This window comes from Phaenicophaeus curvirostris, chromosome 19 (assembly GCF_032191515.1).
Source record: "Phaenicophaeus curvirostris isolate KB17595 chromosome 19, BPBGC_Pcur_1.0, whole genome shotgun sequence".
NCBI classification, from domain to species: Eukaryota; Metazoa; Chordata; class Aves; order Cuculiformes; family Cuculidae; genus Phaenicophaeus; species Phaenicophaeus curvirostris.
The window spans coordinates 7,265,566-7,278,780 of NC_091410.1; the positions used below are offsets into that span (position 1 = coordinate 7,265,566).

Consider the following 13,215-nt stretch of genomic DNA (forward strand, 5'->3'; position numbering starts at 1 on the left):
AGGTCCTATTGAAAGTTTTATAAAGGGTTTTAACAGCAAGAGCTTTGCTGCCTGAGAGCTTGCAGTTTCCTGTTCTTTGTCTGATCTTCTAATAAAACAACAAAACAGACTGAAGAGAGAGGGGAAACCTCAGTTCAACACCGATACAGACATTTCAATGTGGGAGAAATCTCCCACAGCTGCTTTCTGCCTGACATCGTCTTAAATTTAACTTACTCCTCTGCTTGACTGACTTCTGTTCTATTTCTTTCTTCATACTAGTGAAAGGCAGTTTATTTTAATCCTATTCCTCCCTACGGAAAGGAAGGCCTCCTCATTAATTTCTATATACCTTTAAAAATAAAGAAACAAATAAGAAAAACAAATTTATGGCCCACAGAGCACAAGCACTAAATGGCCTTAGAGTTTGCCTGGTTTCATGGGTTTTTTTGACTCACCTGGTAAAATGTGACCATCTTTTTATGAGGTTATTCAGTGAACCACATTTAAAGCCCTAATATGCAGAGAGGAGTCCCAGAACACACCTCCTCTTCGGTAACATAAATCAGAAATGAAAACATTTGTCTGCTAAAGGGAATGGAAGAAACTACCATCCAGAGACAACACATGCAGAATTGCTCCATTAGGACCTGCCATTGTTTATTCCTGCCAGATTTAATGGTCTAGCTGGCAAGTTAATTTGTGGAGGAGGTCACCTCCAAGGTGTGAATCCACCCAGAGACCTTACACTGGCAGTGGAAAGCAGTCTCAAAAGCAGACAGCAAGATTTTTTCCTGTGGAGTCAGCAGCAAAATGTCCTGGCATCTCCATAAACAGCTCAATATAATTATATAAACTGAGGAAAGGCGAAGAGGCAAGATCTCAAGGTGTCTGTCCAGAAAAATCATGCTTCAGTAACCTAGTTGCCTTTACTTTTTCATAGAATCATGGAATGTTTTGGGTTGGAAGGGACCTTAATGCCCATCCAGTTCCAAGGGACACCTCCCACTGGATCAGGGGCTCCAAGGCCCATCCAACCTGGCCTTGAACACCTCCAGGGATGGGGCAACCTGGGCCAGGGCATCCCCACCCTCACAGGAAAACATTTCTTCCTAAGATCTCACCTCTATCTCCCCTCTTTCAGCTTAAAATCATTCTTTTGTTGTTAAAAGTATAGGAAGGGTATCCATTTCTAAAATGAGCTCTTTGAACGCTGGAGGGCTATTACAAAAGACTTCCAGAAACAAGTAACGTGAACACTCCATGAATCTCAGCTTCTTTCTATAAATGAAGTATTTCCTGCTAAGAGAGGTACTATAGTTGCAGGCACATGCTCCTTCTGCACTTTGCACCACTGAGTCTTCAGCTTGAAGTCTTAGTGCATTATTAATAATATATCTGACCTGGCAGCTTATGGATTCAACCCATCCAGATTCCTTGGCGTTATCCAGCAGTAAACCCCAATATTTTGAGCAGCAAGGTAATGTTAATCCCTATCTTGCCATCATTTCAGCTGTATAGGAAAACAGGCAAAGTGGAAATAAATATCTGCAATAAAGGGTGCTGCTTCAAGTATGGACAAATGGAAGAAAAGTAAGAGCATTTGGGGAAAATAAAAGCTGAAGAATGAAAATATCTCAGAAAGAGAGCAATACTTGACAGTTGCACTACCATCAGAAATTCTTATTAAAGATTAATACACTGGATGGGCTAAAAGGATTATAGGGAAAAAGGAAGTTCCTTTTCAGTTCTAGCAAGCCAGTCAAGGTATAAATAATGGACTGAGCTTCTACACCATATTCAATATATGCTACAGGTAAAAGCTTAAGCACACTGGGACAGAATTGAGAGGTGAAATAAGTGATTTGAGGGGAGGTGATGGACAGAATCAAAGAAAGATGTGCATGTGGAAACAAGACAGTTCTTTTCCTTGGACAGTCCATCCTGAAAAGCTTTAGTACAAGCTACCACCGCTGCTGTGGAACATAAAAAGTACCTGCACAGATACTCCAGGGATAGCTGGACTGTTGTAAAGAGAGAGTTGACCAGCAGGTTTCAGCAATGACGATGTGACATTCCAGCTTCCTAAGAAGGTTTACAAAGCCAGGGATGAGGCAGAGTGCACTATCGTTCTTTGTGATGTTTTACAAGGAGAAACACTCAACCCTTTGACAGTGCTTTCAGCTGGATTTCCTGGGAAAACACCTTTCTGAATGAGGTTAAGGTGATCAATGCACAGCAGAGCCACCCATGGTCCAGAAAGGAAACGACTGCTCTGCTGCTCTTAGAAGGTTTGGATGGATTTCCACACAAAAGAAAAAGGAAAAAGAGGAGTTGGGGTTTTGTTGCTTGGGAAAGGGAAGAGGAGGAGGATAGGTGGTTGTAGCCACCCCCCACCCTCACCAAAGAGCCCAGACCTCTAGCAACATCTCCTGGGTTTATTCCTACAATTTAGAGAAAAATACTGCACAAAGCTACACATGAGCACGTTAGAGAGGTCCAATTCACAGGGAAACACTGTGTAAGGATATCTGGATGTAGAAGGGATGCGAGGAACTCCATATTAAAAACAAGGCCATCTTCATTTCCTGGGGAAAAAAAAGCTATAGAGGAGAAATTCAAATGTACTAAGAATTGCAATTGAAGGAGAAAAAAAACAGATTTTCCTGACACCAATGTCATTTGTACTACACTAGTATTTTAATGTGGGCATCTGATGTGCTACAAAGTACCCTATTGAGATGTTGACCTTAGAAACAAAAATAAGACATTAAGCTAAATTTCTGCTTTAAATCCAAATTAAAATCCTTTTTTAGTAATTCGAGTATCCTGGTAAACATTTCTGGACCTGAAATTCATCGAGATGGAGCTTCAGAGATTTCAGGTGGATAATGCGCATTGAGGAAAATCTCAATATAAATGTACCTTTTCCAAACATTCAGTTGATTTACAGGGATTAAAACCCACAGTGATTCCACAGCTGCTTACACAGCGAAAATTTTATATATGAGAAACACCAAGGAGAAATGCACTCAGAGCACCTAGAATCACAACATAGGGGATAAAAGATTGAAGTAAAGTGTATGCTATGGTACTGAAAGGCAAGTTTACACCAAAAACCCAATCTGATCACATACCTCTTAATTTTACAAAAGTTGCTGATATTCCCAGAAAGCTTTGAATGGAGAGTTTTTAAAAGCTGCAGTTTCACAGAAGTCCTTGGGAAGCTTCAAGCACTTAGCAGGGATTCAAACCTTGGCTTGCTCGCCTGCCTTATTTTCTGTTTCACCCTGGGACTTAGCACATAAGCAGCATTTACCTTTCCTCACAAATGTTTTTCTTTCAAAACAAAACTCAACGCTCCTGCATACTTGTACCAAGTGTGCTTTCAGGTGCAAGACCGTACATTCTGTGTCAGGACTTAATCCCAACACACACTGAATGTATGTACTGACCTTTCTTAGCTTTGTTTGAACCATCAGGGCTCTTTACAAAGGTTCTCACCCAACTGGGAAACCAGGTTCTGCCATCACCCTGCGTTCAATTAAGAGCACTTTGTCTGCAGCAGCTTGGCATCAGGTTTATGCTAGTTTAACAGAACAAATCCTGTCCTTGGCATAATCAGAATTCCAAGAAACAGAGCACTGCATCTCCCACAGGCAGTCTGAACCTGAAAAAGGACAGGCAATAATTAAAGAATTTCTAATTCAGAATTATCTGTCAAGACCTGGGAAGAGATACCCTTAATAAAAAGTTATTCAGGCTATTTAAGCAAACTAAAATAAACTAAGCCAAGTTTATTTCTAGTGAGCAATGAATTCTGCAAATCCCACTCTACCCCCAGAACACCAGCCCTTCTGCAATTATTGTTTCCCTGCTGGAGGCTACATTCAAGTCATTTAAATTGCACTGTACTTCCTCATTTGCTGTTTAATTCCTGCATAGATCTAGGTATTGCTTTTAGTAGTCTGGATATTGAAGCTTCAAACAGAAAAACCTCAGCTGGTACTGGAACACAGCATAGTGAATTATATCCTTCGTTCAAAAGATTAATTCTCTTACCAAGCAGAGCACGCGTTTTTCCCCAAATTATATTTGACAGGTTTGGTCATCATATTGACCACATTCCTGAAGCATAAAACCTCCCAAAGACAAAGATCAAGTCAATTTTATTTCTGAATCAGTCAATTCATAGCCTAAGAGATGCACTGCGTTCAGGAGATATTACACTACTCAGCATCTTCCAAAGATGAACATCCAAGAGGAGATTCCCCGAGATTCCTCCACCGTCCAGCGCAAAGGTGTTGAGCAGCATTTCAGGGGGCAGCTCTCAAAGCGCCCTTTTAATTTAGTGCAACTCAAAGCCTGCAGGACAGACAGAAGTAACAAACACTTTTAAAAGTGGCAAAGCTATTTACGACAGTGTTGAAGAGCAGCAATAGGATGTATGTTGCTGATAGGAATTTTGGAACACAGGATCTCAACCTGCAGAGTCCCAACCCAAATCCACACCGCTCCACTCATACTCCGATTCCACAGCTAGCAGGTGTTTTGTAGAAAAGGCCATACATTTAAATCTCAAGGTAACATTAGGAATCGATTTTGAAGCTGGTAAAGCAGTTGCTGGTGGTCTTGGTCTGCCTTCACACAGACTTGGGCGTAATGCATATTCCTGGAATTAACAGGCTTCAAAACAAGCATTTAGATATGAAACTCAACTGATTTTATTATTTCCTACTATCCAGCCAGTTTAACAATTCTTCCTTTAGCAAGCCTTTATCAAGTTTGAGAACAAAGAGAAACTACAGAAGACTAATCTTGCTGGTGTGCCAAATGAGAAATCCCCCAGTAGAACAAGTCCAAGTGTCCTGCCATCATTCCTTTTTATATTGATTTTCACTGTAATTCCCCCTAATATTTATTATTCCCATTAAAATGTAAATTTACACAAAAGTAAACTTGTACACATAAAATAAAAATCAAAGCTCACTTAGATTTTCAAAATGTTTCACAGAAATGATACAGACTATTACTAAAACAAATCAATATTTTTGCTTTAGAACTTGATTGAGAAAAAAGATTTTCCTACCATTTACCTATCAATGTGCTGACCTGCAAAAATTCGATTGTAGTAAGAAAGCAGCCAGCAAGATTGTACATCTGTGTGTTACTGTCTGCACTGCTCTGCAATTATCCCCTCTTCTCTCAAGTCCTTGCAATCCAGTATTCAAGGAACACCACAGACTAATGGTCTTAGTTAATAAAAAGAAAAGATCTTCATACTAAACTGAAAAAGAGAAGTCCAGAACTTTTTGAAACAGACAAAACATTGGTTTAGGCAAGAGAAAACACAGTATTTCACAACTCAAGATTTGTAATTGCATCAACAATTAAAAAAAAAAAAACCAGCTTTCTTCACCTTACTTTTAAGAGTACATTGAAAACATGTATTTATTTGGCCTAGGAGTGTTCTATTATCAAGCTCCAGCTCAAGATCGCATCAATTTAAAATACAGGTGGACAGCAGTTCCTCTCTAGCCCCACATCCCATAGTCCACTGGTCTGTAGGGGTTTGTTAGCCAGCCTTCCAACAGCAAGCCAAGGTTTCCCAGCTTTTAAGGAGCTCAGAACTGGCATACAGAGAACCACAACAAAAAAGCTTTGTTTTTCCTCAGCTGTTCCCCTCCAAGATCCTACTGCCCTACCTGGGAATTAGGAATTGATGAATGCTCCGATGAATCCAGAGACCTGTCTGGTTATCTCTGCCCAGCTCTCCTTTTTAGTATTCACTTAATGTCCAGGGCTAAACAATCAAGCCAACTCCATAGAGAGCTCTTAACCTTAATACTGGGGAAAGTGTTAACTTCCAGCAGGACGTTAACAACAGGAAGACTTATTTTCACTATGACTCAGAGAAAATAAGGCAAGTTGGGAATGCTGAGGGATCAGCATCAGAGGGATCCAGTACCTTGGCATCCCCTAGCACACCAAAGCATTGGTAACCCAAAAGCAGTGTGTTTTCTGGCTAACCAGAGAATGGTGTTTCTAACTTTGTATTAACTGGTCCCAGTTTGTAGCAGAAAGCATCTGTAGTAATTCAATAAAAAAAAAAAATTCAAGTAAGTCCCAGTAGTCAAACCACAAGTGCATTCTCCACCAATGCCCACGGAAAGGAGAATCCATTCCTCTCACCAGAAAGTATGTTCAATAGAAAAAAACATTCCTCTTGCTCCATTAACTTGGGTCAAGCTTTCTACATCCCCTCAGTAACCAAGGAGACTGACTAATGAACAACAGGTAACAGCAGCCTGGGGGAGTCATAGCAAGACATGGTCCAAAGGATTGGTTGTCTCTTTTAAACTAGAGAATTAAACAAAAATAATTTTTAAAAAAGAGAGCCCACTCCCAGATTCTTCTGGAGCCTATCCCTTTGGGACATGAAAACAAATCATTTTTCAGAATATACCAAATTCAAGATGATCTTTAAGGCACCGATTGCAACATTTACGGAAAAGGACATGTGAAAACAAAATATATTACAACATATTAATACAGTTGGGAAGTTCTAATTGAATGTGAGGTCACGAGAGATGCTGTTATCTCCCTCTTTCCTCTCCTCTTGCAGGGCTTCTCTCATTACGTTTGATCTCATGTTCCATCCCTGGAGGAATTACATCAAGATTGGATCCCCAATGCCGTGGTCTGGGTTGCAGGTGAAGGAGATGGTGATGGCATAGCGAGTGCCCCAGTGAACCTTTTCCACGTGATGAAGGTTCTCCGATCCAGAGGTGAAAAAGGAAACGCGGCCTGTAAAGACAAAGCATTTAATCAGTGACATGGAATTTGCCACTCAGCTGTCAGCTCTCTACAGCTTTGCTGTTGTCTCAGTCCAACTGTTCCCTAGCTACCTGAGAGCCCCGAGGTCATCACAAAGACAAACTGTTATGAGCTTATGCTGCATTCTGACAGCTTTATGTACTGTTTAAAATGTACATTAATCCTTTGCGCTACAAAGCTGGAGATGTAATTCCACCGTATCTCATAGTTTATAAAAGGCAGGAGGAGGCCAAGTTCTGATCTAAGAACTGAAGCCAGTTCTTAGTTGCCTCCAAAAAAACAAAAGTAAGCAACTCCAGTGACTGTCAAAGTGTATTGATCTCCTCTCTGCTCCCCTTCTCGTCTGGGCTCTAATTTTAGACCAAAGGAGGAGGAAATACGACAAAGGTGGCAAAAAGTCTTCAGTGAAAAAGTGCTCAGCAGGTTTACAAAGCAGCTGTGGCAGCTTCTCAGCATGGTATCAAGTATTTGCTGTCGCTTTTTGTGCACAGTCTCATCACTCACCGTTCAGCCAGATTAGAAATTCATGTATCAGTCATATACAAATTAATTTTCCTTACAACGAGCCACTCCATCAATGCACTGGCTCAGAAATTGTTTGATAGCTGCAAGTGCTTCCTCCTGCGCTTTATCCTGTCCAAGCTTTGACCACCACCTTGCCTTGGGGTTCTCCAGGCCTTAAGTGGCATGAAGGTGAAATGTAGTTACTGTGATAACGACAGCAGAGGTACGTTAGCATCCCTCTTGATGGAACAGCAGAATGGAGCCCTCTGCACTTTTGCATTATTAAACTGTTCTGAGAACACAAAAAGTTTGATGTTTATCAAATAGCTCAGAACTGACACAACTCTGTCGGGCTGCTTATGTTCTCCCAAGAAAGCTCCTAACACTCATACACAGCTGTTTTATCCCAATAGTATGTGGGTTTCCTACTCGGGCTTTTTTCCCACCGTTCAAATTAGATTAAAGATTATTTAAAAGCTTATCGTAGGATAAGCCTTTTCAAATCGCGTATTCGGGTAAGGATCATGATTAATAGTAATGGTTGGACTCAATGATCCAGCGGGTCCTTTCCAACCTAGTGATTCTGTGATTCTATGAAACTCAAATTGACAATCTAACTCTACCCGGGACTCATTCACATTCAGGCAAAATGAAATACTTATATGCCTACTTAAAATTTGTACAAGATAAACTATTCCAACCATTTTACAACCTCCTCTGTAAAAACGGGCCCCAAACAACATAAAAAATGATCCAAAAAGTGGGTCACAACTAAAAGTGACCCAAAAGATCCAGAAGTTAGCATGCACGCATCCTCCTAAGCAGCAGACACGGGAGATTTGTACAAAACTCTCCTGGCCTCATAGAGTTTGGTTTACCCACCACCCCCTGAAGTCTGTTTGAGTAGCCTCTGTGTCCCTTGCATGTGCAGCTGCATTTCACATTTAGTCTTTCATAGTTCAGTCTTTCGCAAATGCCAAGCAGAAGTCATATCACACTGCTCTCTGCCTGTGGCTGAACATCAATAATTAGTAAAGCTATATATATATATAAAAAATAGATTCATTCATGTGCACAGCTCATTTACACCTTGGTGTCTTGCTTTTTGGGATGACAGACCAAATGAAAGCGATGTCCTCCTGTCCTGCGAGTGCTGCAGTGAACAGCACTACCCTCAAAGATTTCATACAAATTCCCAGTGTCAATAATTTTTTTTTCTTTTAAACCTTATTTCAACATCATTCAAGTACTTTACAATCAGTCCCTCACCTACGCACCCAAAGCTTTGCCTTAAACCGATTTTCAAGCTTTTTTGTTTGATGTCTTGTTAGAAGTAGTAGCAATTTGGAGTTAGACAAGTTTCAGTGTATTGTTTAAGCCAGTTAAACTGGATTTTTTTGGCTATACAGAATGTCTTCTAATTTCTTTAATAAATATGTCTTCATATATATGGTATCTTGCAGCTCCTTGTGCATCTGGCTCCATATCTGCCAACCTGGGTCTCCGAGTCACTGAACCAGCCTACAGGCAGTTTTCAAAGATACTTTTTCCTCACTTTAGAAGAATTTCTTTTAAACTAACTTCCATTGCAAAATTTCAAAGCAAAAGCACACTGTCTCCATCACACACTACTTCTAGCGGCATAAACATTCAAAAAGAGAGTAAAGAATGTCAATTCCCATGCCATCTGACAAAGCCCGGATGGAATATATGGCAATATCATTATCTGGGGACTGCTGGGGAAAGACACAAGGTAAAAATAAAGCTGTACTATTACAGGATAGGATGAATTCTAGGACTTTAAAACACACCAATACTGGACCCTTATTACTCTTGCTTCAATACACAGTACATGGAAACCACCTCAAAAATTAAATCACCACAAGAAAGCAAGCAGGTCAGGACTAAAGCGGGTCCTTACGAGAGCATGGACCTACTTGTAGTTTATAACCTGTCCTTCTAGCTATTCTTTCATCAATTTTGAGTCAAGATTTTAAATGCTAAAGTTCCAAATCATGAACTACATTAGCAGGTTAGTAGGATCATATGCAATATGGGTCTGGTTTTAGCTGTAAGACTACATTCCAAGTATGTAAACTGCACCTTTTTTTAAGTGTTACAACACTGCCACAAGCGATGCAGCTGTGATAGAGCTTTGCCCGTTGTGAATGGTGAGGAAGACACATATAGGGCAGCTCCACTAAGTTCTCTAGTCTACAAAATATTGATAGAGTGAATGCCGAGCTTCGTAACGGATTGTACTACAAACGCTAAAGAATGGCTACGCAGTTATTCATCACAAATAAAAGTACATATGTACTTAAAATTTCCAATGAAACATTTTTGAGCGTCAAAAGCTGAAGAGAAAGTATGTAAAATTCTAACCCCACTTCCTTTGTCCTTTCCTTTCATTATTTAAAATGGCCTCAAATCAGTCTTTTCATTTTCTTCTCCCCTCTGACCTGCCTTCACAGATTTCTTTCCAACATCCTTTTCTACTCCACTAAAGGAATCTTGACTATTACCTCCTGGCACATAAATTCAGTTTGATTTATGAACACTTACTGTTAAAAGTATAAGCTTTTTTGAAATGGCAAGCTACTGCTCGATCCAATTTACAGTATATCATCTAACCAAAAAAGATAAAGTGTTTAACCCCTGGTCCTTAAGCTATGAACTTCATGAGAGGAAGAAACAGCAAAGGAATCACCTCCTGTTTTGAGGTCCTTGCTTCTCAGCTTTCAGAAAGAGGCCAATCTCTGAGCTGTGTTCTGAATGATGAAGATTGGAATGGAGGTGTCCTGGGGTTAGAAGTGATGCCAAGGGTAAAAACCCAAAGGATTTGGTTTTTTCCACTGAGATAAATCTATATTCTGAAAAGTATTTCATCACACTTGTGAACATTAGACTCATTTTTCCCAGGCACCGCAAGATGCCAAAAATTCCATTGCTTATTTATTTTCATGATGCTTTGACCAGTACTTCAACTTCAGGGAAGAGTTTTAGATCCATAAGTTACAAGGAGCCGTGGGCTGTCCGCTCACATCTGTCACCTCCTCACCTCCACTTTGCATTCCACAAGAAGTCAAGCCAGCAGAACATCCCACAGCAGTTAGTTAGCACAACAGAGCATTCGGTGCTTTTAACACTTGGACATACGGCTCTCGTATTAGATAAAAATACATCTTGTAGGCACTTTTATGCATGCTTTTTCCTCTTTTCTGCCTAAACATACATAAAATTGTTTTACAGCTGTTCCCACATGGCTTCAAAATTTCCATCAGGCTGTCTAGTAATGAGGGAGCGAGTTGTACTCCTGCCTAGTTCCCATGGAAGATTGCACCAACAGACTGGAGGAAGTTCCTCTAATGCAAATGCACTTGTTTTCACCATTCTTATTAGCACAGCAAAAAACCAAAGAACTGGAAAGATTTATTGTAATCTCAAGACCTGCCTGTTTCTAAATCATTAGCTTGCCTGCATATCTCTACAGGAACAGAAGTAATCAATCCTTGCCTTTGATCTCCATTCGACAACAAAACAAGCTGTACACAGATTCAGGTATTCTTATCATTTCCATGTTTTCTGTACCTGCCAGCATTACGTGCTAGCAAGTATTTCATATATGGTCCAATAAAAGCTTAGCTGATGAGCTTCTGTCCCTTGCAGATTGCAGAAAGCACTGTTGTGATGCAGTCATGCTCTCTTCTAGCTCACAGATACACCTCCAGCTCTGCTTCTGTACTAATTAGTCAAGAATTTAATCCACAGGTGAAGCTGCTTCTCAGTCCCTTCCTTCTGTGGCCCTTAGGCATCCACATAATTTTTAAAAACTTAAAAGTAAACATAGGATGAATCGTACAGGAGATGAAAGAACTACTGTCATGGAAAACTCAGGTGCAAACTCATTTAAATACACGACTCACACTGCTTAGGACAAGGAATTGCTAACAATCTCAGCACCAGAGCATCCTTCCGAACCAGCCCTGGTCTTTGGTGCCACTGACACAAGTCAAGCTTTTAAATGCTGTTAGGCTGAGAAAAGCTCATGACGTGAAAAACAGGGAAGGTCTTGCTCCCTGTAAGAGCAATTATCTTATTAGAGATATTAATCGTATTAGAGGTAACCGCTTTTTCTCCTGGTGTTTTGAGAATCAATTTCTGCACCAATCCACACGAATCGTTATTTATGAAGACATTCAAGTGCCAGTCACAAGCTCCACTGCTATGAATTTTATGTGATCCTAATTTAGATGAAGCAACACTGTTATTTTCAGCAATAATACTTAACAAGCAGCAAAAGCAACGGATATTTCACTATGCAGCAGTTACGTCCCATTTAATTACTCAAACAAAGCCACTAGAGGAATATAAGTATTAACTACGAGTTTTTGCTTTGCCCTGCTTTTGCTTTCCCAGTTTTTAATCACATTCATAATTGCCTCTGAGCAATGAATTCTTTTTAGATGCACTCAGAAAATATAACCACTGCGTGAAGCAGCATACAAGTGGGAAAGAATTATGCATTCAGCTATGTATCACAGTAAAAATACCAGTATTCCCACAAGCCTTGCTCTCAGGAGATTTTCTCTGTTGAATTTTAACGTTCGGTTGCACTTCCATAAACAAGCTGCCTACGATTCGCTACCCAGACTCTGTATCGTGAGCCAATATAGATAGGAGGAATACACAAAGGCAACAACTTTCCGTGACAACTATGCCCTTACCATGTAACTGCAACTTCAACAAAACCACTTACTCTTTCATTTGTTTCCTTCTCTCTAAAATGATGCTAGTACTGACCTGTTGTAACAGGGTTTCTGTGAAAATTAATTAGTAAACACCACTACAATATCATCAAGGACTGCGATGGGACAAATACTCTGCAATTAACATATGTTCTGTTTTACAAGTATTATAAAAATAACCTGTTGTTCGTATTCTGGCAAGAGAAAAAGTAGTAAGGCATCCCAGATTAAATTATAACAAGATATAGAGAATATATGAAAGGACTTAGACAAGTATTAACATAGCACAATGCTCAGAAGAGCTACTGCAAGATTGCTGTGCCTCTATTATTATAAATTCATTGCATCACGTAGGTTGGAAGAGACCTTGGGAGGTCATCTGGTCCAATTCCCTTTCTCAAATGCAGGCCAACTGCTAAGCTATATCCAATTTTCGAGTTCCACCGGGTTGCTCAGGGTCACATCATTAGCACACGCGACATAATTCTAATACTGACGTCTCCCAGGTATGGCTTGGGCAGGCATATTTTACTGCCCTCAAGTCTTCTCCTGTGTTTGACTTTTGAGCAGGGAACATGGGGTAAACGACCTCTAGAGGTCCCTTCCAACCTCAATTATTCTGATTATACATGGAACAGGCCATTCATATTAACATCAACTCCAGCAATCACTTTCTATTTGCAGCACGCCTGTTTTGCCACTGGATTCCAAGCCCCTTTACGCTCCCGTACTTCACACGAGACTACCATTTCTGCTTTCTTGGCAGCATCCTCCTGGCCCCTCTAGCTTAATTTACTGCCAAACTCCCTTGTAAACTCCTTGGGTCATGAGAACATCAAGGAGAAACTGCAAGTTCCGTGTTAGATTGTCTCACCCAACACAATCAGGCAAGAAGGTAAAGGAATGATAACCATCCCCTCCCTTCTCCTTGGTCTGTTTAAACTGTGGCTGGACACCAGGGAAGGGCAGAGGCCACCCCTGCCCGGTGCCAGCAGCCCAGAAGGGATGCAAAGCAAGGCTGGAGAATGCAAGAGGTCTCACCTCCACCCACTGTCCACAGCAGCTGGCTGGGGGCACCGAAAAGGCTAAGCTGCTGCTTAGAAAAGAAGCAACTCATCTGCCTGATTAAAGGGAAGCAGGAACAGTT

The 13,215-nt window shown here is 40.6% G+C and overlaps 1 protein-coding gene across 1 annotated transcript in view; it reads right to left on the bottom strand.

Annotated features, from left to right (window-relative positions):
• Positions 1-4,679: 4,679 nt before the first annotated feature.
• The window catches only part of OGFOD3 (2-oxoglutarate and iron dependent oxygenase domain containing 3), a 42,471-nt gene continuing 33,935 nt past the window's right edge, over positions 4,680-13,215 (bottom strand). The window contains exons 9-10 of the mRNA XM_069872914.1: positions 5,632-6,786; positions 4,680-5,541 (exon numbers count right to left, since the gene is read on the bottom strand). Coding sequence (XP_069729015.1) covers positions 6,650-6,786 — 137 coding nt within the window. The 3' untranslated portion in view covers positions 4,680-5,541; positions 5,632-6,649. The remainder of the gene's footprint in view (positions 5,542-5,631; positions 6,787-13,215) is intronic.